General features: G+C 45.2%; 2 protein-coding genes across 3 annotated transcripts in view; both read left to right on the top strand.

Annotated features, from left to right (window-relative positions):
- LOC116407773 overlaps window positions 1-27684 on the top strand; it is an 880143-nt gene that overhangs the window by 689463 nt on the left and 162996 nt on the right. The window lies entirely within an intron of this gene.
- On the top strand, window positions 525-27076 carry slc4a3 (solute carrier family 4 (anion exchanger), member 3). 2 transcript variants are annotated; one of them, XM_018090082.2, is made up of 18 exons: window positions 525-2124; window positions 4061-4194; window positions 4546-4726; window positions 5384-5519; window positions 6481-6613; window positions 6926-7019; window positions 12096-12280; window positions 15535-15751; window positions 15990-16214; window positions 16678-16826; window positions 16967-17161; window positions 17984-18169; window positions 18311-18400; window positions 18971-19137; window positions 20763-21013; window positions 22028-22197; window positions 22357-22530; window positions 26571-27076. In XM_018090082.2, exons 1-18 carry the CDS (start codon window positions 1926-1928, stop codon window positions 26646-26648), a joined length of 2964 nt encoding a protein of 987 aa, XP_017945571.1. In that variant the 5' UTR covers window positions 525-1925; the 3' UTR covers window positions 26649-27076. The 2 variants fall into 2 exon arrangements, with proteins under 2 accessions (XP_017945571.1, XP_017945570.1); XM_018090081.2 differs by having other exon boundaries at window positions 15535-15763.

Raw genomic sequence — 27684 nt, 5'->3', positions numbered from 1 at the left:
GAATTATTTTTTAGGGTGACAGGTCCACCTTAAATCAAAGTTATAGGGACTTCCCGTTCAGGCATCAAAAAGTGAGATTTTGGAAAAAGTGATGGAAATATTGGGAAAGATTGGCTTATAATGAGTTTGTATTGATTAACGCTATAGTAACATATAAAACGCTGTCAATACGTTCATTATCTCATTTGGTGTTAATTAATTGCTGCGTTGTTGCTCTCAGGCGTGTAGCCAATAGGGGGAGAGAACACTTATGAACTGAGAAACCAATTGTAATGTATAAGTCAAGCTGCGGTGGGTGGGGGCATAGAACAGTGGCTCCTCAGAGGGCCCGTAGTGGGGTGTCTTAGCACGTAACCAAAAGACAGCTGGGGGGGCTTAAAGAATTTTCTAAAGTTTGGGAGACCCAGAGGGTAAGTCTCAAATTTGTGAGGCTCTTAAAAAATTAGAGCTAAGCAACAAAATGGTGCATGATTTTAGTATATAATAAACAATGGCTCAGGAAATGTTGTTCTTTTTCTACTCCTGATTTAGGGCGTTCTCTCTCCTGGCGATTTTCCAGTTCATGGGCGACTAAAGCCCTTTGGATTGTTGATGTGGACGGTGGCCGGAGTCTATGCGACAGTGTCAAACCTATGACGAAGTAAGGGACGGGGAGCCCACCGACTAGTACTGTGTGCTCCAGTGGACCCGCCAGCGCTTACCAGCCCATAATCTCAAGTGAATGGCAATTTTTCAGCCCTTACCCACCCCACCTGTGAGTAAACCCCTGGGTCCCCCTTGTTCTGGGCTAGCCCAAGCATCACTACTGTGGGTGCATTAATTGGCCATATAAATGAATAGGAGCATATTGTTGACTGCCAAGCTTGAAAATGACAAAATGTCCTTAGCTGCCCATCTGCCATTGGCATAAGTGAGAGCCACATGAAATCCCCAAATCTCCAGCATGACACGCCAGATATAAATAAAAGCTATTAGTGGGGTACAACCTACCAGCTACCGTTGCCCTCGTACATTCATTGCTTTCCTACTGTGCTCTGACATTGAATGAAGTGCACAAACTGCCCGAGGCTTCGGGATAAAATCAATCACACACGGGGCAGTAATTATGACAAGGAAATTTATTGATCAGTTGTAGTTCAAGGCAGCCGTGTACCAGAAATATCCCTTCTGCCCTGCTTCATTTGGGTTGCGCTTGGCTTTATTTATCACTGGCGACCAGTTGCCAAAAACTGGATTTGACATGGATTACTGGAAACATCTTCATCCATGGAGAGTAACGATGTATATCAACCTGACACTGATTAATGGTTAAATTACTGTAAATATCATGTGCCAGTAACAGTCACAGGACGTTGGGGAGCATCATGGAAATCCATTAACATGTCCGCCGGTCATGGAACGCTCAATAGGTCAAGGGTGAAAAGCAACGCACATAGAGGTTGCAACCAGCAGAATCTGACTAGTGGAACGATGAGACGGCTATAACAGACGGAGCTAGAGCAGACTAAGAGAACTGGAAACACATTCATGGAGAAATTGGCAGAAGGACCTTGGCAAATGAAGAGCTAAGGAATGACCTAGAGAGCAACCAATCCATCAAGCCTGGTCTATTCATTTTAAAATAACCATTCCAGTTTCACTCTGGAGGAAGAGAGAGGGCATTGGGTAATGTAAAGGGCCCACTCTGCTAAAGGGAAACCTCTAGAACCAGTTGACCCATCATTGGCTTGTGTGATATGTTGACATTTTGGGAACTGGTGAATATTTGCCTTGGCTTTCCTGAATTTTGGAGGCAGAGTAGCTGACACATTGCCTGGACGTTATTCTCCCAACACATTGTTAGGAAAGTATATTCTGCTGTTCTCTGATACGCATAGACTGTACCAAGGAACTTATCCCTTAGGGCACTGCTTGGGAGTAGAAGGATGAGAACAATTCACGAAGGAGAGGAATATGAAGGGAAAGGAGAGACAAATGAACTTTCAAGGAAGGAAAGTGCAAGCCGCAACATGAGGAATTCAGTAGGACATGAGGACTTTGAAGAGTTTGTCCTGGATTTTGAGGACTATGACCTCTGGGAATCCATCAAAACCCATCTAAATGATCCAGAAGGGACCAGCAGCTGTAAGTATCATTGGCCTCTATAACATGTAGCCCACCATTGGGCTTGAGCTGAGGGCTCTGAACTTCCCTGCTCCTGCGTTTCGTGCATGGAACCCCTGCAACTTCAGTTCACACCCCATGAATCAGCTTAACTACATGTCTCAAAAAGGTGCAGCTCATGATCAGAGGTCTCCTTCCTTATCTTTAAAAAATGTTTTTTATCCTTAGTTCCTGGTTCCTTGTCCTTCTTCTGTTCATAGCTCATCGCTTTCAGCTTCCACTCTGGGTTCCAAGCTCCTGTTGTTATCTGTAGATTCTGGCTATTATTTTTGGAACCCAAGTTCCTGCTCCCAGTCCCTACCTGCTTTCTCTCTGTCTGTTTGTGGTTTCGGTGGATTTGACCTTTGTTTGGTTTCTAAGTATTCTTCTGCCGCTTCCTAGTCTGTGCCTCCAGCCTGACCCATTTCATTTTGTCATATACATCTAGAACCTTTGCCAGCTTTTTGGTGGGCTCTAGGAACCTTGTGTAGTATTATCTGCTGTCAGCCTTGTAGTCATTGACAGATGACTCTGCTCTATAGAAATCTAATCTGAAAAACAGCAGCTTGCCTAGGTAGGAACCACATCTAGACAGGCATCAGTAGATAAGCACCAATATATACAGATAAGTGTCTAGGCTCTAGTCTAGAACTGATTCACTAGTTCTGATTCTATTACAAAATGTGGAATTTGGGTTTGGGTAAAGTCATAGTGATCCATAGTGAGTGAAACTAATGGATCATAAAGCTAAATTATAAATATATTTGGAGGCTTGATTTCTATTGCTCTTATTTATCGATGTCTTCCGACCATCTCTTGTTTTATTTAAGACAATTTCATATTCTATATTTCCATCTTCAAATTAACTTTTTCTGTTACAGATGGACCTCAGCAATTTTTCACTTGTTCTTCATTGCTTGTTTTGTATGATTTAAAAAATAAATATATATATATATTAGCTTTAATATACTGGATAATATACTGGGCGATAACAAGACCTGTGGAATTGTGTTATACCCACCATGTTAAAAGGTCATTCAATTCAGTTAAATAATCCTAAGCACTGCAAATTGAAGACTATAATAAGACCGGTTGCAGATTGGCCTATAGTTATGCCATATCCACTATGTTAAAATTCATTTAATGGTCAGAAACCCATTTAAATTGCAAACAAGGGAGCGGCAGAAACAAAAGCAAATAATTAAAAAAAAGAAGACAAACTGTAAATTAAAGACTATTTAAATACAGAAGGAATGGGCTTTAGAAAGTAGTGTTTGGGGCTGATTTATTGAAAATGTCTCCAAAAACCCCACTAGCCCCGCCCATCTGTTCCACTTCCTGCTGCCTCCTTTCCCAGGCTGTGTAGGGGGGCCGGCGGCACTGTAGGATAGGAACCAATCAGCAGCTAGACTGACCTGATAGGGAACTGAAGCCTGTCTGTGCTTGTGTGACTGCAGGACTGTGATTGGCTCTCCCCTTCCTACTATACTTCTGGCAGGGACCGTTAGGACACGCCCACCCCTCATTTGAAACCCAGACAGGGACCTGAGAGGATCTATAGGGAGCTCCAATGAAGGGGCCATTGTTACAGATAGGGTTAATGTTTAGCCCAAAGGGAAACCATTCATTGTTGCCTACAGGGTTAGGGGTTTTCCTTTATCTTATATGTCTCCTTTAGTGATCAAACTCTTTTATATATATTTATATATATATATTGTATCAGTTCCACTGAACCCGGAGCTTTAAACTGTGACTAATGATAATAGGCAACTTCCCCCTGTAGGACATTGGATTGCAAGCTCTTTGACTATCAGGGAAATGTGTTTAGTGTATTTGTTGCAGCCAATTTATACTTATAGTTAACTGTTACACTGAGTTAACTGGTTATACTGAGGTTTAATGTTACCCCCCACCCCAGGCGTCAATCTGGACGATCAGTCTACACTCCGGAGGCACATAGCAGCCAAGAACCGTGTCTCTAGGAAGGAGCCCACCATCACTGCTCCCATATGGACCCGGGCTAAAAGGAAGAGAGATAAGGGACCTCATGAGGTGGGTGCAAACGCCTAAAGGGTGTCATCAATGTATCTGGGGAGCTGCAGGCTCCACCCAATTACCCAGGATTCTATTTGTGTGTGTCACATGATATCAATGAGTTAGTGAAAGCAAAGCTCTAGAGCTGGAGTTGAAGGCCACCCTCTATAAATGGCCTGTGTTAATAGTCACTTACCCATCATCCTATTGAATATGTCAATGTATAACTAAACCAGTGAAGACCAAGTATGCCTAGATATGAAGGCTACATCTTAAAGCTATAGTATAGGTTTGTAGGATTTCATGTAGGACATTACTGAAGCCGCCATGGCCGACTGCAGTCTGTATGTTCTTCCCTTCCATCGGCAGGTGTTTGTGGAGCTGAACGAGTTGATCTGTGAGGGGGTGCATAAGATGCAATGGAGAGAGACCGCTCGCTGGATCAAATTTGAGGAGAATGTGGAACAGGAGACATCTCGGTGGGGGAAACCTCATGTGGCCTCTCTCTCTTTCCGTAGCCTCTTGGAACTCAGGAAGACCATCACGAATGGTACGTGTTACCCTTGTTCATTGGAGGCTTGGTCTGAACAGGAGTCTTCAGATTTACATTTAGGCCCGAACTGGCAACCTGTGGGTTCTGGCAAATGCCAGTGGGGGGCTGTTTGTGCCTCTGTATACTTAGAATGCCAGGGCCTATTTTGACTCCCACTCCAGACCTGCTTACATTAGATACCCATCTTCCATAGAAATACTATACAGCAGTGGGCTCCGCTGCAAAATCACTTGAGGGCCCCCTAATCCTTGGCAACAAGACATTTTCATAAATATACATTAAAGCTGCTTATCAACCAGTGTCCCCAGGGTCTTTACTTCTTGAGCCCCCCAGCAGTGCCAATAAGTTTAAGCCCCAGAATGAACGAACCCAGCCCAAATCTTAGCATTGGACACTTGGGAGTAAAGAAAATATGGGGCCACAGGGCTCCCTAAAAAAGTAACCTGGGCTGGTTAATTTTTTAGAGGTGCACTGGCCTAGGATAAAAGATTAAAGATTATGGTCACTGTGGGGGGCACAAACAGGTTGACTCCCCCCCCGCCCCACCTGACCCTGGGTAGGAGAGCAGCCCAGGAGCGAGGAGGAGGGATTCATACCCCGAGGCTGGTTACTAATGGGGCATCCAGATGTTACTTTCATTTGTTTTTGCTGCAGGCACTCTCTTTCTGGACCTGGAGCAGACAACCATGCCCAGAATTGTTCAGACCATTGTGGACACGATGGTGGTTTCTGAGCAGATCGGAGCCTGTGACCGGGCAAGTGTGCAGAGGGCCCTGCTGCTGAAGCACAGGTACCATGGGGGTTAATCATAAATACACCGTTGGCCATTCTGTAGAACCATTGGGGCTAAAGCCTGTGCCATAAGATACAGCAACTCTATACCCACATTCTCTCTCAACCAAAGATGGCTCCATGGCCACGGGCATCCATTTTTTTGCTTTTATTCCCATAAACATAAGCAGGGATCCAGTGTATTATTATTAGAGATTTCATTTTGCCTTAATATTAGTGATGAGCGAATCTGTCCTGTTTTGCTTTGCCGAAAAATTCGCGAAACGGCGAAAATGTTGCGCATCTTTTGTCGCCCGCGAGCTATTCTTTTGTCGCATAGCTATTCTTTTGTTGCCCGTGGCTATTCTTTTGTTGCCCGCGAGCTATTCTTTTAGAGAGAGCAGCCCAGGAGCGAGGAGGAGGAATTAATACCCTGAGGCTCACGGCAATTCTTTTGTCGCTTGCGGCTATTTTTTTGTAGCCCGCGGTTATTCTTTTGTCGCCCACGGCTATTCTTTTGTCGCCCACGGCTATTCTTTTGTCACCCACGGCTATTCTTTTGTCGCCCACGACTATTCTTTTGTCGCCCACGACTATTCTTTTGTCGCCCATGACTATTCTTTTGTCGCCCACGACTATTCTTTTGTTGCCCACGGCTATTCTTTTGTCACCCATGACTATTCTTTTGTCGCCCACAGCTATTCTTTTGTTGCCCGCGGCTATTCTTTTGTCGCCCATGACTATTCTTTTGTCACCCGTGACTATTCTTTTTTGACATGCAACTATTCTTTTGAATCGGGCGACAATTTTTGGACGCGTGCCAAATTTTTCCACTGTGAATTTTTTAATCCATTTCGCGAAACAATCCGCCAATGGCGAAACACAGAAATTTGCCGCGAATCCATGCCTGGCGAAACATTTCGCCCATCACAACTTAATACCATATAAACCGTGTGACCTGCTTTGCTTTTCTTTGGTAGCCACCCCAATGATGGAAGGGAGGCACACCACCCGCGGAGCAGTACTGGCAGCAGCACTGGGAACCATCTTGAGAACAACAGCCCACCAATCGAAAACAGCTTCAGCAAATCACATGACGCCGACAGCAAGCAGGTGAGCTCTGCATATTATAGGGAGTATTGCTGCTCCTTATGAGTGGTTCAGTCCCATAACACAACCCAGCTCCAGATAGCAGAGCTTTGATTCTCCATCTCTTGGGCTGCTCTCCTTCCAGTGGTTAAGGTGGAAGGGCGGGGATGATCCTAACAGAGAGGCTAGGTGCTGGTTGTTTCTTTGCCTTTACCTGTGCCAGAATAATCATCCTAAATAATAGTAATAAAGCAAGAGCTCCCTTTAGTGATATAAGTGCACGGGGAAGAGAGCAGCCCAGGAGCAAGTCGTGTAAATCAGAATGTTTTGTTGTAGAAAACCCTAAATGGTCCAGAAGGTCATCGTATGAAACACTGGAAGCTGATGGAAAAGATTCCTGAAAATGCTGAAGCGACGGTGGTCCTTGTAGGTCAGTATTAGAGTGGTCCTTGTAGGTCAGTATTAGACTGGTCCTTGTAGGTCAGTATTAGACTGGTCCTTGTAGGTCAGTATTAGGGTGGTCCTTGTAGGTCAGTATTAGGGTGGTCCTTGTAGGTCAGTATTAGACTGGTCCTTGTAGGTCAGTATTAGGGTGGTCCTTGTAGGTCAGTATTAGGGTGGTCCTTGTAGGTCAGTATTAGGGTGGTCCTTGTAGGTCAGTATTAGACTGGTCCTTGTGAGGTCAGTATTAAGGGTGGTCCTTGTAGGTCAGTAATTAGACTGGTCCTTGTAGGTCAGTATTAGACTGGTCCTTGTAGGTCAGTATTAGGGTGGTCCTTGTAGGTCAGGTATTAGGGTGGTCCTTGTAGGTCAGTATTAGAGTGGTCCCTTGTAGGTCAGTATTAGGGTGGTCCTTGTAGGTCAGTATAGGGGGGTGGTCCTTGTAGGTCAGTATTAAGACTGGTCCTTGTAGGTCAGTATTAGAGTGGTCCTTGTAGGTCAGTATTAGGGTGGTCCTTGTAGTCAGTATTAGACTGGTCCTTGTAGGTCAGTATTAGAGTGGTCCTTGTAGGTCAGTATTAGGTCAGTATTAGGTCCTTGTAGGTCAGTATTAGGGTGGTCCTTGTAGGTCAGTATTAGGGTGGTCCTTGTAGGTCAGTATTAGGGTGTCCTTGTTGGTCAGTATTAGGGTGGTCCTTGTTGGTCAGTATTAGGGTGGTCCTTGTAGGTCAGTATTAGGGTGGTCCTTGTAGGTCAGTATTAGGGTGGTCCTTGTAGGTCAGTATTAGGGTGGTCCTCAGTATTAGGGTGGTCAGTATTAGGGTGGTCCTTGTAGGTCAGTATTAGGGTGGTCCTTGTAGGTCAGTATTAGAATAGTCCTTGTAGGTCAGTATTAGAGTGGTCCTTGTTGGTCAGTATTAGGGTGGTCCTTGTCGGTCAGTATTAGGGTGGTCCTTGTAGGTCAGTATTGGAATAGTTCTTGTTGGTCAGTATTAGAGTGGTCCTTGTAGGTCAGTATTAGGGTGGTCCTTGTAGGTCAGTATTAGGGTGGTCCTTCTAGGTCAGTATTAGAGTGGTCCTTCTAGGTCAGTATTAGAGTGGTCCTTGTAGGTCAGTATTAGAGTGGTCCTTGTAGGTCAGTATTACACTGGTCCTTGTAGGTCAGTATTAGGGTGGTCCTTGTAGGTCAGTATTAGAGTGGTCCTTCTAGGTCAGTATTAGGGTGGTCCTTGTAGGTCAGTATTAGAGTGGTCCTTCTAGGTCAGTATTAGGGTGGTCCTTGTAGGTCAGTATTAGACTGGTCCTTGTAGGTCAGTATTAGGGTGGTCCTTGTAGGTCAGTATTAGAGTGGTCCTTGTAGGTCAGTATTAGAGTGGTCCTTGTAGGTCAGTATTAGGGTGGTCCTTGTAGGTCAGTATTAGGGTGGTCCTTGTAGGTCAGTATTAGGGTGGTCCTTGTAGGTCAGTATTAGGGTGGTCCTTGTAGGTCAGTATTAGAGTGGTCCTTCTAGATCAGTATTAGGGTGGTCCTTGTAGGTCAGTATTAGGGTGGTCCTTGTAGGTCAGTATTAGGGTGGTCCTTGTAGGTCAGTATTAGAGTGGTCCTTCTAGGTCAGTATTAGGGTGGTCCTTGTAGGTCAGTATTAGAGTGGTCCTTGTAGGTCAGTATTAGACTGGTCCTTGTAGGTCAGTATTAGGGTGGTCCTTGTAGGTCAGTATTAGGGTGGTCCTCGTAGGTCAGTATTAGAGTGGTCCTTGTAGGTCAGTATTAGGGTGGTCCTTGTAGGTCAGTATTAGGGTGGTCCTTGTAGGTCAGTATTAGAGTGGTCCTTGTAGGTCAGTATTAGGGTGGTCCTTGTAGGTCAGTATTAGGGTGGTCCTTGTAGGTCAGTATTAGACTGGTCCTTGTAGGTCAGTATTAGGGTGGTCCTTGTAGGTCAGTATTAGAGTGGTCCTTGTAGGTCAGTATTAGACTGGTCCTTGTAGGTAAGTATTAGGGTGGTCCTCGTAGGTCAGTATTAGAGTGGTCCTTGTAGGTCAGTATTAGGGTGGTCCTTGTAGGTCAGTATTAGGGTGGTCCTTGTAGGTCAGTATTAGAGTGGTCCTTGTAGGTCAGTATTAGGGTGGTCCTTGTAGGTCAGTATTAGGGTGGTCCTTGTAGGTCAGTATTAGAGTGGTCCTTGTAGGTCAGTATTAGGGTGGTCCTTGTAGGTCAGTATTAGGGTGGTCCTTGTAGGTCAGTATTAGACTGGTCCTTGTAGGTCAGTATTAGGGTGGTCCTTGTAGGTCAGTATTAGAGTGGTCCTTGTAGGTCAGTATTAGACTGGACTGGTCCTTGTAGGTAAGTATTAGGGTAGTCCTTGTAGGTAAGTATTAGGGTGGTCCTCGTAGGTCAGTATTAGAGTGGTCCTTGTAGGTCAGTATTAGGGTGGTCCTTGTAGGTCAGTATTAGGGTGGTCCTTGTAGGTCAGTATTAGACTGGTCCTTGTAGGTCAGTATTAGAGTGGTCCTTGTAGGTCAGTATTAGAGTGGTCCTTGTAGGTCAGTATTAGAGTGGTCCTTGTAGGTCAGTATTAGAGTGGTCCTTGTAGGTCAGTATTAGAGTGGTCCTTGTAGGTATTAGAGTGGTCCTTGTAGGTCAGTATTAGAGTGGTCCTTTTAGGTCAGTATTAGAGTGGTCCTTGTAGGTCAGTATTAGACTGGTCCTTGTAGGTCAGTATTAAAGTGGTCCTTGTAGGTCAGTATTAGACTGGTCCTTGTAGGTCAGTATTAGAGTGGTCCTTGTGGGTCAGTATTAGACTGGTCCTTGTAGGTCAGTATTAGAGTGGTCCTTGTAGGTCAGTATTAGACTGGTCCTTGTAGGTCAGTATTAGAGTGGTCCTTGTGGGTCAGTATTAGACTGGTCCTTGTAGGTCAGTATTAGAGTGGTCCTTGTAGGTCAGTATTAGAGTGGTCCTTGTAGGTCAGTATTAGACTGGTCCTTGTAGGTCAGTATTAGGGTGGTCCTTGTAGGTCAGTATTAGACTGGTCCTTGTAGGTCAGTATTAGAGTGGTCCTTGTAGGTCAGTATTAGACTTTGTCCTTGTAGGTCAGTATTAGAGTGGTCCTTGTAGGTCAGTATTAGACTGGTCCTTGTAGGTCAGTATTAGACTGGTCCTTGTAGGTCAGTATTAGAGTGGTCCTTGTAGGTCAGTATTAGACTGGTCCTTGTAGGTCAGTATTAGAGTGGTCCTTGTAGGTCAGTATTAGACTGGTCCTTGTAGGTCAGTATTAGAGTGGTCCTTGTGGGTCGGTATTAGAGTGGTCCTTGTAGGTCAGTATTAGACTGGTCCTTGTGGGTCAGTATTAGAGTGGTCCTTGTGGGTCAGTATTAGAGTGGTCCTTGTAGGTCAGTATTAGAGTGGTCCTTGTGGGTCAGTATTAGAGTGGTCCTTGTAGGTCAGTATTAGAGTGGTCCTTCTAGGTCAGTATTAGACTGGTCCTTGTAGGTCAGTATTAGAGTGGTCCTTGTAGGTCAGTATTAGAGTGGTCTTTGTAGGTCAGTATTAGAGTGGTCCTTGTAGGTCAGTATTAAAGTGGTCCTTGTGGGTCAGTATTAGACTGGTCCTTGTGGGTCAGTATTAGAGTGGTCCTTGTAGGTCAGTATTAGAGTGGTCCTTGTGGGTCAGTATTAGACTGGTCCTTGTGGGTCAGTATTAGACTGGTCCTTGTAGGTCAGTATTAGAGTGGTCCTTGTGGGTCAGTATTAGACTGGTCCTTTTGGGTCAGTATTAGACTGGTCCTTGTAGGTCAGTATTAAAGTGGTCCTTGTAGGTCAGTATTAGAGTGGTCCTTGTGGGTCAGTATTAGACTGGTCCTTGTGGGTCAGTATTAGACTGGTCCTTGTAGGTCAGTATTAAAGTGGTCCTTGTAGGTCAGTATTAGAGTGGTCCTTGTGGGTCAGTATTAGACTGGTCCTTGTGGGTCAGTATTAGAGTGGTCCTTGTGGGTCAGTATTAGACTGGTCCTTGTGGGTCAGTATTAGAGTGGTCTTTGTAGGTCAGTATTAGACTGGTCCTTGTAGGTCAGTATTAGAGTGGTCTTTGTAGGTCAGTATTAGAGTGGTCCTTGTAGGTCAGTATTAGAGTGGTCCTTGTGGGTCAGTATTAGACTGGTCCTTGTGGGTCAGTATTAGAGTGGTCCTTGTGGGTCAGTATTAGAGTGGTCCTTGTAGGTCAGTATTAGACTGGTCCTTGTGGGTCAGTATTAGAGTGGTCCTTGTAGGTCAGTATTAGAGTGGTCCTTGTGGGTCAGTATTAGAGTGGTCCTTGTGGGTCAGTATTAGAGTGGTCCTTTTGGGTCAGTATTAGAGTGGTCCTTGTAGGTCAGTATTAGAGTGGTCTTTGTAGGTCAGTATTAGAGTGGTCCTTGTAGGTCAGTATTAGAGTGGTCCTTGTGGGTCAGTATTAGACTGGTCCTTGTGGGTCAGTATTAGAGTGGTCCTTGTAGGTCAGTATTAGAGTGGTCTTTGTAGGTCAGTATTAGAGTGGTCCTTGTAGGTCAGTATTAGAGTGGTCTTTGTAGGTCAGTATTAGAGTGGTCCTTGTAGGTCAGTATTAGAATGGTCCTTGTAGGTCAGTATTAGAGTGGTCCTTGTAGGTCAGTATTAGAGTGGTCCTTGTAGGTCAGTATTAGAGTGGTCCTTGTAGGTCAGTATTAGACTGGTCCTTGTAGGTCAGTATTAGAGTGGTCCTTGTAGGTCAGTATTAGAATGGTCCTTGTAGGTCAGTATTAGAGTGGTCCTTGTAGGTCAGTATTAGACTGGTCCTTGTAGGTCAGTATTAGAGTGGTCTTTGTAGGTCAGTATTAGAGTGGTCCTTGTAGGTCAGTATTAGAATGGTCCTTGTAGGTCAGTATTAGACTGGTCTTTGGTTTAGAATGCAAATTCTTTAAGAATTCCTTTGCTAGTACCTGGGATAGAAGCATTTCGGGGGCGCAGCATTGACCTATTATGGGTAATTTTAAACCCCCCTCCCCACTATGATTTATTTACACCTTTTCCCATGAAACTGCCTCCCATGTTCCAGGGTGCGTGGATTTCCTTGAGCAAGCAGCTACAGCGTTTGTGCGGCTCGACGAGGCTGTTTTACTGGAATCGGTGCTGGAGGTGCCCATCCCTGTCCGCTTCCTCTATGTGTTGCTGGGTCCGACTCAGGCAAACATGGATTACCACGAGATCGGCCGCTCCATTTCCACTCTCATGTCGGATAAGGTAGGAGATCGCGTAGTTCATTCTGCCAAGTAAAATTAAATATTTCCTATAGACTCTAATGAAACTGTGCCCCCCAGTGGGCGAGTGATAGAATGCATGCAGTAATTCCCACAACTGGATGCACCCTTACTTTGCTTACCCTATATTTATATATATATATTTACATGCAGGTTTTAATGCTGATTCATTAAGCTGCATTTCTGGACAATTAAACAAGGGTTTCATTAAATAAAATTAGGGTTTGTCCCTCTTTAATTAAACTGACTTGTGTGTCTGGTGTAGATTGTAAAATCAACGGCCCTACGTGACTGCCGGCACCATAGACTTTACATTTGGTCTGTGCCACGTGGCCCCCACAAGAGAGGGGTTCTTATTATGAAGGATACGGGCCTCTCATTAACTGAGACCCTGGACTACAGGTGGCCATACACGTAAAGATTCGGGGTTGCCAAGCGAGCGGATATTCTCCCAATATCCCCACCTACGGGTGGGCGATATCGGGCGAATTTCAGCTTATTTGCTCTTTTGGGCCTGGGTCCAAACAATCGAATTATAACTACGGTAATGGGCGCAGTCGGTTCGGGGACGAGCTGATACAGCCCCTGATCCGACTAAATTTGTTATCCTGCCCAATCGATATCTGCCCGATTTCAGGCCAGATATCAGTCGGGCAGGCCTGTTGTTGCTGCCCCTACACGGGTCGATAAGCTGCCGAATGGGTCTAAGGGACCGGTACCTGCAGCTACGATCGGCCTGTGTATGGCCACTTTAAGGGGTGGAAAATTGTGCCCCTTAGACCTGCACCACTTTTGTGCACTTTGCACCCTGCACTTAGCAAATGACCCCAATAACAGTTGCCAGTGTACAAGTTGCCCTATTTTATTACCGATTTACAATGTGCACCCCAGTGGTGTAACTACTCTGTGCCGAGATCCCCTGCAAAAAATTCTCCAGAGGGGCCCTGTGCGGAATAGCAAACTCCCCGCTTCCCACTCCCTCTCCTACCTGGTATGGGCCCCCGGGGTCTGCATCCCCTATTGTTACCCACTGGTGCACCCCCTTGTAAATCATCAGTGCCAGGGCATCAGTGTTGGCATGGTGGCCGTTCCCCTACATGAAACCCATTCGCTCAGTATTCAGCAGGCACAAATAAATGATGCCCTTGGCCCAACACCATTTACATAGTAACATAGTAAGTTGGGTTGAAAAAAGACGTACGTCCATCACGTTCAACCATAATGCCTATATATAACCTACCTAACTGCTAGTTGCCCCAGAGGAAGCCAAAAACCCCCATCTGAAGCTTCTCTAATTTGCCTCAGAGGGGAAAAAATTCCTTCCTGACTCCAAGATGGCAATCGGACCCGTCCCTGGGGCAACTTGTACTAAGAGCTATCTCCCATAACCCCATATCAGCCAGTACGACTGATTCGGGGAGGGAATCCCACAACCTCACAGCTCTCACTGTAACAAATCCTTTCCGGATATTTAAACGGAACCTCCCTTCTTCTAAACGGAGTGGGTGCCCTCGTGTCCGTTGGAAGGCCCTACTGGTAAATAAAACATTAGAAAGGTTATTATATGATCCCCTTATATATTTATACATAGTTATCATATCCCCCCTTAAGCGCCTCTTCCCCAGTATAAACAACCCCAACCTGGCCAGTCTTTCCCCATAACTGAGACTTTCCATACCCTTTACCAGCTTAGTTGCCCTTCTCTGGACCCTCTCTAACTCAATAATGTCCCGTTTGAGCACTGGAGACCAGAACTGAACAGCATATTCGATACGGGGCCTTCCCAGCGCTCTGTAAAGGGGAAGAATAACCCTCCATTTAACAGGAAGTAACTTACGCTCAGGGTTTAGTGAACCTTTAAGGGCAAATTGCTGTGAAAATCGAAAAGAAATGCCAAAATGAATGAGTCTCTCCCTGAATCAGCGATTGATTTAATGTAATTATCCGCCTGACTCGGCGGCACGAGGTGGAATAATTTCCCATCTCCAGGCGCGAGGGGCAGGGGCGCATTTCTGTGCTTATAAAGGGAAACTGTGACACCGCGTGATTATTACTCCCTAGAATTGTATTTACCGTTTAATTACAGTTATTTGCTCTGCGCTTGTCATACATTATAACCTTAGGAGATGGCTGCAATTAGAAGATGATTAGGGTGCTCTAGAAATAGGACTCCGGGCTGTACTTAATCTGTATATGATAACAGAGTGTGTAATGGTTCTTCATTGTGAGCACAATTCAGCAGGAACAGCCCCTGTGTGTAAGAACAGACTGAGCTGAGAATTTCACTTTATTTTTTAAATCTTGAAAAATGTGCTCATAGCCTGTATAGAGAGATACCTTAACCTTGTAATGGTTTCCCCCTGTACTAAGCACAATTCAGCAGGAGCAGCCCCCTAAGTATGCTCATAGCCTGTACAGAGAGATACCATAAAACTATGGCACATAGGGATTCCCCTGTACTAAGCACAATTCAGCAGGAGCAGCCCCCTAAGTATGCTCATAGCCTGTACAGAGAGATACCATAAAACTATGGCACATAGGGATTCCCCTGTACTAAGCACAATTCAGCAGGAGCAGCCCCCTAAGTATGCTCATAGCCTGTACAGAGAGATACCATAAAACTATGGCACACAGGGATTCCCCTGTACTAAGCACAATTCAGCAGGAACAGCCCCCTAAGTTTGCTCATAGCCTGTACAGAGAGATACCATAAAACTATGGCACACAGGGATTCCCCTGTACTAAGCACAATTCAGCAGGAACAGCCCCCTAAGTTTGCTCATAGCCTGTACAGAGAGATACCATAAAACTATGGCACATAGGGATTCCCCTGTACTAAGCACAATTCAGCAGGAACAGCCCCCTAAGTTTGCTCATAGCCTGTACAGAGAGATACCATAAAACTATGGCACATAGGGATTCCCCTGTACTAAGCACAATTCAGCAGGAACAGCCCCCTAAGTTTGCTCATAGTCTGTACAGAGAGATACCATAAAACTATGGCACATAGGGATTCCCCTGTACTAAGCACAATTCAGCAGGAACAGCCCCCTAAGTTTGCTCATAGCCTGTACAGAGAGATACCATAAAACTATGGCACATAGGGATTCCTCTGTACTAAGCACAATTCAGCAGGAACAGCCCCCTAAGTTTGCTCATAGCCTGTACAGAGAGATACCATAAAACTATGGCAGCAATGGCAGATACAATTAAAAAGACTAAATATTTTTCACAAAGGTCTTCCACGAAGCGGCGTATACGGCCGCCGGGCGCCAGGACCTGCTCAATGCCATCAATGAGTTCCTAGACTGCAGTATGGTGCTCCCCCCATGTGAGATGCAGAGTAAAGACTTGCTCCGCTCCATCGCTGCCTTCCAGAAGGACCTACTGAGAAAGAGGAGAGAGCGGGAGCAGCGACGTTCCGCCAGGGAGAATGTTCCACCCACGGTGCAGGGTCAGTCTGTAGGTCAGTAGGGGGCACCTGTGTATTAGGGCCACTAATAAGAGCCAGTAGTTTATATGAGATGTCCTCTTATGTCCGTATGCTTTGCCTTCACTCATTCAGTTGCATCACCCCTAACTACAGCTCTTCCCATTTCTTCTCCATATTTCCCTGGCAACGACTCAGCTCCTCCCATTAAAGATGGCCGCACTCATGACTCTTCTGCTTGTCTCACCTACCTTTCTAACAGAGGCCAGGCAACTGAAGCCGGATGATGAAGAGGATGATGAGAGTCAGTCCGACCCTCTTGAGCGATCCGGATATCTGTTTGGGGGTCTAGTGCGGGACATCCGCAGGCGCTATGTGAAGTATTGGAGTGATATAAAAGACGGTCTCAATAGCCAGTGCCTGGCCGCTGCACTCTTTATCTACTTTGCAGCTCTCTCTCCAGCCATCACCTTTGGTGGCCTACTAGGTAACTAGATCTTGGCTCTAAAAGAACATATAAGAACTATAAGCTGTTCTAGATGTCCCTTTGGACATTCAGGTAGCCATACACAGACAGAACCTCTTGCTTGGCCAGGTTGCCAAGACTGGTGCCACAAACTGGGTTGATGGCATTCTTCAGTCTTCATGCTAAAGCCATTATCATCATCATAGGCTAGCCAGAGAAGTAAGGTTGGTCAACTGAAGTTGAGCATCTAAGAATGGAGAGGTTTGAGATGATCATAGAGCATTGTCTGGAAGAGACTGAAGCAATTATGGAAATTCTAAGCCATAACTATCATAGAAAGCTGAGCTAACGAGGACTACATCAATAGTTGGGCAGGGACAGTTTGGTCATTGTTAGTCAAGAGTAACCCACCTCTGATGCTCATTTTGACTGAACTTGACTACAAGGGGGGACCTGCTCATGGCGCCATGTTGTATTTTCCCAGGTGAGAAAACTCAAGGACTGATGGGAGTGTCGGAGCTCATAGTGTCCACCTCTGTTCTTGGTGTCATCTTCGCCCTCCTTGCTGCCCAACCACTACTGATCGTAGGCTTTTCTGGGCCCCTGCTTGTCTTTGAAGAGGCTTTTTTTAAGGTTTGAATTTTAAAGTGATACAGACACAAAAATACCTAAACTGACTTTTATGTCCCATGTCCCATGTTCTGGACCTGATTGAGTGTGGATCCAGTCCAAACTAGAAGAACGCCTTCCACTAAATTGACTTGCTGTCTCAGTTCTGCCAGGTTCAGGAAATCGAGTACCTAACGGGGCGAGTGTGGATCGGATTTTGGCTCATTTTCTTCATCCTGGTGATGGTGGCTGCCGAGGGGAGTTTCCTTGTCCGTTACATCTCCCCATTTACCCAGGAGATCTTCGCCTTCCTCATCTCTCTCATCTTCATCCACGAGACCTTCTATAAACTCTACAAGGTGAGCCATAGAGACTGGGAGCCAATCACTTCTCCTACAATACTCAATTCATAGAAACCATCTCTAATGGCAAATATGACACTGTCTATAACAGGGATCCCCAACTTTTCTTACTCGAGAGCCACAGTCAAATGTAAAAAGACTTGGGGAGCAACACAAGCACCATAAAAGTTAATGGAGGAGCCAAATAAGGGCTGTGATTGGCTATTAGGGGCCTCTATGCACCCTATCAGCTTACAGGGGGCTTTATTTGGTAGGAAATCTTGTTTTTATTCAACCAAAACTTGCCCCCAAGTCAGGAATTCAAAAATAACTCCCTGGTTTGGGGGCACTGAGAGCAACACCCAAGGGGTTGGGGAGCAACATGTTACCCCTGAGCCACTGGTTGGGGATCACTGGTCTATAACAATGCCAGGGTTTGATTGGTCCAGGAATTGACCAGTCAATATGCATTTTCTGGCTGAATGACATCATCAATATGGCAGCCACTTGACATTTATCATATTGATGACATCATGTGCTCAGAATCAGAAAACCCAAGAAATAAAAAATTGTCAGAAAGAAAGTGAAGTGACTGAGGAATCCATGAGAATTATGTACAATTCCGCTGTATCCGGATGTTTCCGCATGCGAATGAATGCACATTTGCAACTGCCGCCTCTTACTGTCACATCTGTCACTCAGACTCAACGGGAAATGGCTGATTCATTTAAATTGTGCATAATTATTCTTATTTCCATGCAAATGATGACACCTGGTTCCTGACTGTCAACTGAGTAAGAAAAAATCAGTCTATGACTCTCTGTCGTTTTTGCCCCATAGGTGTTTGCAGAGCACCCTTTGCTCAGGACTTACCCCCCCGTGGGGGCTGTTGTTGGCCGCACTGCTGCTCTGGGCCCCCGTATGCAGCCCAATACCGCTCTGCTGTCTCTCATACTCATGGTGGGGACTTTCCTCATTGCCTTTTTCCTGCGCAAGTTCAAGAACAGCCGTTTCCTAGGAGGGCAAGTAAGTGGCACTTAGTATGGCAGCGCCCGCCCACGGGTACTTACCTGGGATATTTCCAGTTTCTGTCCTTTTGAGACCCTGTAGCACTTTGGCCACTTACCTGCCTAGCTTATTTCTCTCTTTTGCTGTCTGTCCCTGCAGGCTCGGCGAGTTATTGGAGATTTTGGAATTCCCATATCAATCCTAGTGATGGTTTTTATTGATTATGCAATAACCGATACCTACACACAGGTGAGTCCTCACCTTTAGAGAAGAAGGGAATATAATAAAGGGTTTAATAATGATCTCTCCTGGGGAACGTCTGTCTTTTGAGTCTACAGGGCCAATGCTGTGACCCCTCAACGTGCACTTACCCATACTGCACTAGGACTGGGTGAGGGGTGGTAGGACCAATAGTGTAGAGAGCACCACTTTATCTGGGGTAACGTATTGATGCCAATTGTAAAGTGCTGCCTGAGGCCTCCAGGCAATAATGGCTATGGATTGCTCCTCACCAAACCTATAATTGGCACTTTATATATAGAGCTTCCTCTCTTTTGTTCTTTGCATTCATGTAATTTATGGCTCCTCCTTGTTCTTATGGCTTTGTAGTGTCATGATTTGTGCTATAGAGAACTTTTATCCACACACAGAGCAAAGCAACTGAAAGCCAAAGAATATTTCTTCCAGGCTATTATCCAATGACTATTGGGCAGGCCAAAGCTGGCGAGTCCCTCAATGTGCTGATAGAACACCCCTATGGAATCTATAGGCTCTCTTCTTTCCTCTACACATGGTCCCCTACTTTCTCTTCTCTTGCAGAAGCTGAATGTTCCATCGGGTCTCTCAGTTACATCCCCTGGGAAGCGTGGCTGGTTTATTGATCCCATGGGGACCTCCAAGCCTTTCCCACTATGGATGATGTTTGCTTCAGCCATTCCAGCTCTGCTGGTGTTTATTCTCATGTTTATGGAGACGCAAATCACTACGTGAGTCAGACTGGTGCCCAGCAAATATGCCAACCCAACACCCTCACTTCATTCTGGTAACCCAATTTCCATCCACCTAACACCCTCCTTGAACCTGCTCTAATCTGAGAAACTCTTCCTGACTCTTCAGTTATTCAGGTACCCCCAAGGTCACACATACTCAACAGACAGACGTTGTGTGCCCTGTCCCTGCTTTAGACTGTCACTAGAGAAACTCTTTTCAGCTCTTCATCCAGGTGACCTTCGATCCCCCAATGCTTCCTTTGTGTCCTGTTCCTGCTTTAGACTCTTTAAAGTTCTTCATCCAGGTGACCTTCAACCCCGCCAGTGCTTCCTTTGTGTCCTGTCCCTTCTTTAAACTCTTTAAAAATCTTCATCCAGGTGACCTTCAGCCCCCCAGTGCTTCCTTTGTGTCCCGTTCCTGCTTTAGACTCTTTAAAGTTCTTCATCCAGGTGACCTTCAGCCCCCCAGTGCTTCCTTTGTGTCCCGTTCCTGCTTTAGACTCTTTAAAGTTCTTCATCCAGGTGACCTTCAGCCCCCCAGTCTTCCATTGTGTTCCGTTCCTGCTTTAGACTCTTTAAAGTTCTTCATCCAGGTGACCTTCAGCCCCCCAGTGCTTCCTTTGTGTCCCGTTCCTGCTTTAGACTCTTTAAAGTTCTTCATCCAGGTGACCTTCAGCCCCCCAGTGCTTCCTTTGTGTCCCGTTCCTGCTTTAGACTCTTTAAAGTTCTTCATCCAGGTGACCTTCAGCCCCCCAGTGCTTCCTTTGTGTCCCGTTCCTGCTTTAGACTCTTTAAAGTTCTTCATCCAGGTGACCTTCAGCCCCCCAGTCTTCCATTGTGTTCCGTTCCTGCTTTAGACTCTTTAAAGTTCCTTATCCAGGTGACCTTCAGCCCCCCAGTGTTCCATTGTGTTCCGTTCCTGCTTTAGACTCTTTAAAGTTCTTCATCCAGGTGACCTTCAATCCACCCACTGCCCGCTATGTGTCCTGTTGTCTAACCTTTTACCTTAAAAATTCTCCAGACTGTGTCTCTTTCCTCAAATCTGCTCTAAGCTGTTACTTCAGAAACTCCAACTGGCTCTTCATTGACCAATTGGCCCCCACACTCACTGTGCTTTATGTTCCTAAATCTGCTCCACTTTCCGTCTCTTTAGAAAGGCTTTCTGAGCCCTTAAGCAAACCTCCAACCCCCTACTGCTGGAATCCGTAGCATGTTCTACACTTGTAGAATCCTTTTCCTTCAGCAACTCTTCCACGCTCCTATCAAAGCAGCCTTAAACCTGCAACCCACCTAACATGCCTGGTATGTCCGATCCCTGAACCTACTGTATGTTCTTTTTACAGACTCTTCCCAACATCTTATCCAAGTAAACTCAAACCCCAAACCTACCCAATACCCTGTGTGTGCTCTGTCCTTCAACCTAATTTTTCTCTTCAGAAACTCTTCTAGACTATGGATCAAGATGACACCCATCATGCACCCTTCCAACACCCTTTGTATACCCTGTCCCTGAGCAGAGAACCTGCTTAGTATAATGCTACTTACTAAACACAAGTATTATTTTCCATATTCCCCAATGTGTGCTCTGTGGCCCCTTCCTTCGTACCTGCTCCTTCTCTTAGTCTGATTGTTAGCAGGAAGGAGAGGCGCTTGCAGAAGGGGAGTGGGTTCCACTTGGACCTTCTGCTTATTGGCTCCTTGGGAGGGGTGTGCGCTCTCTTTGGGTTACCTTGGCTGACCGCGACGACGGTGCGATCTGTGACTCACATCAATGCACTGACGGTCATGAGCAAAACTGCGCCCGGCGAGAAACCGCGCATCGCTGAAGTCAAGGAACAGAGAGTAACTGCTGTTCTGATCTCTGCTTTAGTGGGTGAGACGTAAGAAGCTAACTGGATAAAACACAACCCATCCCATCAGGCCCTTGTAACCCTTGTTGGGCAACAATATGAAACATTAACCTAAAGTGAGCCAATATCCACAGCCCTATTGGGTTTATTTCATGGTTAAATGATTCCCTTTTCTCTGTAATAATAAAACAGTACCTGTACTTGATCCCAACTAAGATATAATTACCCCTTATTGGGGGCAGAACAGCCCTATTGGGTTTATTTAATGGTTAAATGATTCCCTTTTCTCTGTAATAATAAAACAGTACCTGTACTTGATCCCAACTAAGATATAATTACCCCTTATTGGGGGCAGAACAGCCCTATTGGGTTTATTTAATGTTTAAATGATTCCCTTTTCTCTGTAATAATAAAACAGTACCTGTACTTGATCCCAACTAAGATATAATTACCCCTTATTGGGGCAGAACAGCCCTATTGGGTTTATTTCATGGTTAAATGATTCCCTTTTCTCTGTAATAATAAAACAGTACCTGTACTTGATCCCAACTAAGATATAATTGCCCCTTATTGGGGGCAGAACAGCCCTATTGGGTTTATTTCATGGTTAAATGATTCCCTTTTCTCTGTAATAATAAAACAGTACTTGTACTTGATCCCAACTAAGATATAATTACCCCTTATTGGGGGCAGAACAGCCCTATTGGGTTTATTTAATGGTTAAATGATTCCCTTTTCTCTGTAATAATAAAACAGTACCAGTACTTGATCCCAACTAAGATATAATTGCCCCTTATTGGGGGCAGAACAGCCCTATTGGGTTTATTTCATGGTTAAATGATTCCCTTTTCTCTGTAATAATAAAACAGTGTCTGTACCTGGATAACAGGTCCCATACCTATACTACTGCATGTGGTACTTACTGGTTTCCAGCCTATTTCCCTGCAGTACATCCGGCACGTGGGTTGAACCCCAATGAATACAATACTCTATGCAGACTGTGCACCTTGTTTTTTTACCTGTGCTTTATATTACAGGACTCTCCATAGTCATGGGAGAAATGCTGCGCCAGATCCCATTGGCTGTGCTTTTTGGGATATTCCTGTACATGGGTGTGACCTCCCTAACTGGAATTCAGCTGTTTGAGCGTCTTCTACTAATTCTCATGCACCCCAAGCACCACCCTGAGCACCCATATGTGGTAAAGGTATGTGGGCATAAGATGTGTCTGTGGAGGCTGTCAGGTGGTTCTGTGACCATACTCCCCTACTCATGTATTATAAGGAGCAATGTACCCCCTATTGTAATTGATAAGGATATTAGAATTAGGCAGATGATGGGAAATCATGTTCTTTCGTTCCCCCAGGTCTGTACATGGCGGATGCATCTCTTCACCTGCGTTCAGCTTTCTTGCATTGTGATTCTGTGGGTGGTGAAATCCTCTCCGGCATCACTCGCCTTCCCCTTTCTCCTAATCCTTACTGTGCCACTGCGGAGGTTCGTGCTGCCTCGATTCTTCCAGGAGAGAGAACTAAAAGCCGTAAGTCTCCTAATCACAAATCCTGCAGTTTGTCCCTGGCCAAAAAGATGCTGTTCCTGGTGGGAGGAGCTTCATAACTCCACCCCCAAATGGGCTAAAATGCCCCGCCCAGATTTCTAGTTCCATTTAGTCTGACACCTCTCATTATTCCCCCCGGTAATGTTTCTACTTGCACAGAAATTCTAGGGCGCTTCTGTGGATGCAACTAGGATTTCTTTAGGTTCCCTTTTCCCTCCTTTTATAAAGATTGTGCCCAAGGCTGCAGGCTGAGTTATACAGGGAACTCTGAGTATCACTCATGTATTATAAGGGATAATGTACCCCCTACTGTAAATGATAAGGATATTAGCAGTCACTGAGGGGTTCTGTGCCCATATAAAGGCACAAGGCTGCAGGCTGAGTTATACAGGGAACTCTGAGTATCACTCATGTATTATAAGGGATAATGTACCCCCTACTGTAAATGATAAGGATATTAGCAGTCACTGAGGGGTTCTGTGCCCCCCATATAAAGGCACAAGGCTGCAGGCTGAGTTATACAGGGAACTCTGAGTATCACTCATGTATTATAAGGGATAATGTACCCCCTACTGTAAATGATAAGGATATTAGCAGTCACTGAGGGGTTCTGTGCCCATATAAAGGCACAAGGCTGCAGGCTGAGTTATACAGGGAACTCTGAGTATCACTCATGTATTATAAGGGATAATGTACCCCCTACTGTAAATGATAAGGATATTAGCAGTCACTGAGGGGTTCTGTGCCCATATAAAGGCACAAGGCTGCAGGCTGGGTTATACAGGGAACTCTGAGTATCACTCATGTATTATAAGGGATAATGTACCCCCTACTGTAAATGATAAGGATATTAGCAGTCACTGAGGGGTTCTGTGCCCCCATATAAAGGCACAAGGCTGCAGGCTGAGTTATACAGGGAACTCTGAGTATCACTCATGTATTATAAGGGATAATGTACCCCCTACTGTAAATGATAAGGATATTAGCAGTCACTGAGGGGTTCTGTGCCCCCCATATAAAGGCACAAGGCTGCAGGCTGAGTTATACGGGGAACTCTGAGTATCACTCATGTATTATAAGGGATTATGTACCCCCTACTGTAAATGATAAGGATATTAGCAGTCACTGAGGGGTTCTGTGCCCCCCATATAAAGGCACAAGGCTGCAGGCTGAGTTATACAGGGAACTCTGAGTATCACTCATGTATTATAAGGGATAATGTACCCCCTACTGTAAATGATAAGGATATTAGCAGTCACTGAGGGGTTCTGTGCCCCCCATATAAAGGCACAAGGCTGCAGGCTGAGTTATACAGGGAACTCTGAGTATCACTCATGTATTATAAGGGATAATGTACCCCCTACTGTAAATGATAAGGATATTAGCAGTCACTGAGGGGTTCTGTGCCCCCCATATAAAGGCACAAGGCTGCAGGCTGAGTTATACAGGGAACTCTGAGTATCACTCATGTATTATAAGGGATAATGTACCCCCTACTGTAAATGATAAGGATATTAGCAGTCACTGAGGGGTTCTGTGCCCCCCATATAAAGGCACAAGGCTGCAGGCTGAGTTATACAGGGAACTCTGAGTATCACTCATGTATTATAAGGGACAATGTACCCCCTACTGTAAATGATAAGGATATTAGCAGTCACTGAGGGGTTCTGTGCCCATATAAAGGCACAAGGCTGCAGGCTGAGTTATACAGGGAACTCTGAGTATCACTCATGTATTATAAGGGATAATGTACCCCCTACTGTAAATGATAAGGATATTAGCAGTCACTGAGGGGTTCTGTGCCCCCCATATAAAGGCACAAGGCTGCAGGCTGAGTTATACGGGGAACTCTGAGTATCACTCATGTATTATAAGGGATAATGTACCCCCTACTGTAAATGATAAGGATATTAGCAGTCACTGAGGGGTTCTGTGCCCCCCATATAAAGGCACAAGGCTGCAGGCTGAGTTATACAGGGAACTCTGAGTTTCACTCATGTATTATAAGGGATAATGTACCCCCTACTGTAAATGATAAGGATATTAGCAGTCACTGAGGGGTTCTGTGCCCCCCATATAAAGGCACAAGGCTGCAGGCTGAGTTATACAGGGAACTCTGAGTATCACTCATGTATTATAAGGGATAATGTACCCCCTACTGTAAATGATAAGGATATTAGCAGTCACTGAGGGGTTTCTGTGCCCCCCATATAAAGGCACAAGGCTGCAGGCTGAGTTATACAGGGAACTCTGAGTATCACTCATGTATTATAAGGGATAATGTACCCCCTACTGTAAATGATAAGGATATTAGCAGTCACTGAGGGGTTCTGTGCCCCCCATATAAAGGCACAAGGCTGCAGGCTGAGTTATACAGGGAACTCTGAGTATCACTCATGTATTATAAGGGATAATGTACCCCCTACTGTAAATGATAAGGATATTAGCAGTCACTGAGGGGTTCTGTGCCCATATAAAGGCACAAGGCTGCAGGCTGAGTTATACAGGGAACTCTGAGTATCACTCATGTATTATAAGGGATACTGTACCCCCTACTGTAAATGATAAGGATATTAGCAGTCACTGAGGGGTTCTGTGCCCATATAAAGGCACAAGGCTGCAGGCTGAGTTATACAGGGAACTCTGAGTATCACTCATGCATTATAAGGGATAATGTACCCCCTACTGTAAATGATAAGGATATTAGCAGTCACTGAGGGGTTCTGTGCCCATATAAAGGCACAAGGCTGCAGGCTGAGTTATACAGGGAACTCTGAGTATCACTCATGTATTATAAGGGATAATGTACCCCCTACTGTAAATGATAAGGATATTAGCAGTCACTGAGGGGTTCTGTGCCCCATATAAAGGCACAAGGCTGCAGGCTGAGTTATACAGGGAACTCTGAGTATCACTCATGCATTATAAGGGATAATGTACCCCCTACTGTAAATGATAAGGATATTAGCAGTCACTGAGGGGTTCTGTGCCCCCCATATAAAGGCACAAGGCTGCAGGCTGAGTTATACGGGGAACTCTGAGTATCACTCATGTATTATAAGGGATAATGTACCCCCTACTGTAAATGATAAGGATATTAGCAGTCACTGAGGGGTTCTGTGCCCCCCATATAAAGGCACAAGGCTGCAGGCTGAGTTATACAGGGAACTCTGAGTTTCACTCATGTATTATAAGGGATAATGTACCCCCTACTGTAAATGATAAGGATATTAGCAGTCACTGAGGGGTTCTGTGCCCCCCATATAAAGGCACAAGGCTGCAGGCTGAGTTATACAGGGAACTCTGAGTATCACTCATGTATTATAAGGGATAATGTACCCCCTACTGTAAATGATAAGGATATTAGCAGTCACTGAGGGGTTCTGTGCCCCCCATATAAAGGCACAAGGCTGCAGGCTGAGTTATACAGGGAACTCTGAGTATCACTCATGTATTATAAGGGATAATGTACCCCCTACTGTAAATGATAAGGATATTAGCAGTCACTGAGGGGTTCTGTGCCCCCCATATAAAGGCACAAGGCTGCAGGCTGAGTTATACAGGGAACTCTGAGTATCACTCATGTATTATAAGGGATAATGTACCCCCTACTGTAAATGATAAGGATATTAGCAGTCACTGAGGGGTTCTGTGCCCATATAAAGGCACAAGGCTGCAGGCTGAGTTATACAGGGAACTCTGAGTATCACTCATGTATTATAAGGGATACTGTACCCCCTACTGTAAATGATAAGGATATTAGCAGTCACTGAGGGGTTCTGTGCCCATATAAAGGCACAAGGCTGCAGGCTGAGTTATACAGGGAACTCTGAGTATCACTCATGTATTATAAGGGATAATGTACCCCCTACTGTAAATGATAAGGATATTAGCAGTCACTGAGGGGTTCTGTGCCCATATAAAGGCACAAGGCTGCAGGCTGAGTTATACAGGGAACTCTGAGTATCACTCATGCATTATAAGGGATAATGTACCCCCTGTCTGGTTCTTGTTGATCACAGTTGGACTCAGAAGACGTAGAACCAAACTTCGATGAAGACGGTCGGGATGAATACAATGAGCTGCACATGCCTGTCTGAGGCCGAACCCCAATTCTGCCCCGCGGGGCCTCACTCCCCCATTCCCTTACTCTCGTCGGCCTTTCTGAACCTCTCTATTGTTCTCCTGTGGACTTTTTCAAACAGAACACTGAGTCCATTTTACTGTATTTGTTTCATTACTGAGCCCATTGTACAGTGCTGAGCCCATTGATCCCTATTCACCCTCCAACCAGCTATAGTTACAGATTAAAGGGCAATATTAATACCCACAATTCCATGCAAGTTCTGCGACTGAAAAAGAAGAATGGCAGAAGAGAGCAAGCCTGTGTGGGAAGAGAGCTGACTGCTGCTGCATTGTTTCAGTAGTCGGAACCAGCAGTGAAGAGACCAGCGAGGGAAGGTTACAGTTCTGCTATGATCCCAGCTTTTGTCTGTACCAAGTCTAAAAGGGATCTACTGAAATACCATTAATTCACAATCATTTCCCTGGGGGTGAGACTTGTGGAACATTATGTTTAAATGACATAAAACATATATCTATTATTAATATTACCCCCCCCCCCCCGTTATTTACTGTATGTACATTATACAGCGGTGTAATTACTGGTATATATATATATATAATATCCTTGCACAATAAAGAATTGCTGTACATAACATTCTCTCTGTTGCTGGGAGGACATAAAGGCCTCCTACTCCAATGTAACTGGAGGAGTCCCAAGCCGGACTTGGATTTCTTACTATTGAGTGCTATTCTGATACCTACTGGGAGCTGCTATCTTGCTCCCTTCCCATTGTTCTGCTGATCGGCTGCTGGGGGGGAGTGGGGGGGGGATATCACTCCAACTTGCAGCGCAGTAGTAAAGTGAGACTTAAGTTTATCAGAGCACAGGTCACATGGCTGTGGCACCCTGGGAAATGAAGAATATGGCTAGCCCCATGGGAAAAACAGATTACAATGCAGGATTCTGCTGGAGAAGCTCTATTAACTGATGGGTTTTGATAAAAGCGTTAGAATGTTCCGGGGATGCTGTTAGTAACAGTCTGTGAGTTGCTTCGGATACCGATAATATAA

Source organism: Xenopus tropicalis, chromosome 9, assembly GCF_000004195.4.
Source record: "Xenopus tropicalis strain Nigerian chromosome 9, UCB_Xtro_10.0, whole genome shotgun sequence".
Lineage (NCBI taxonomy): Eukaryota > Metazoa > Chordata > Amphibia > Anura > Pipidae > Xenopus > Xenopus tropicalis.
Note: the sequence above shows the minus strand (reverse complement) of the source record. Positions and strands in the feature narration are given on the sequence as shown.

What these genes read in the sequence shown, in the direction of transcription:
- slc4a3 (XM_018090081.2), top strand. Translation starts at nt 1,926, where the DNA reads ATGAGAACAATTCACGAAGGAGAGGAATATGAAGGGAAAGGAGAGACA. An exon ending in TCCAGAAGGGACCAGCAGCT is followed by an intron (nt 2,125 to 4,060) that starts GTAAGTATCATT and finishes CCCCCACCCCAG; the next exon opens with GCGTCAATCTGGACGATCAG. An exon ending in ATGACGCCGACAGCAAGCAG is followed by an intron (nt 6,614 to 6,925) that starts GTGAGCTCTGCA and finishes GTTTTGTTGTAG; the next exon opens with AAAACCCTAAATGGTCCAGA.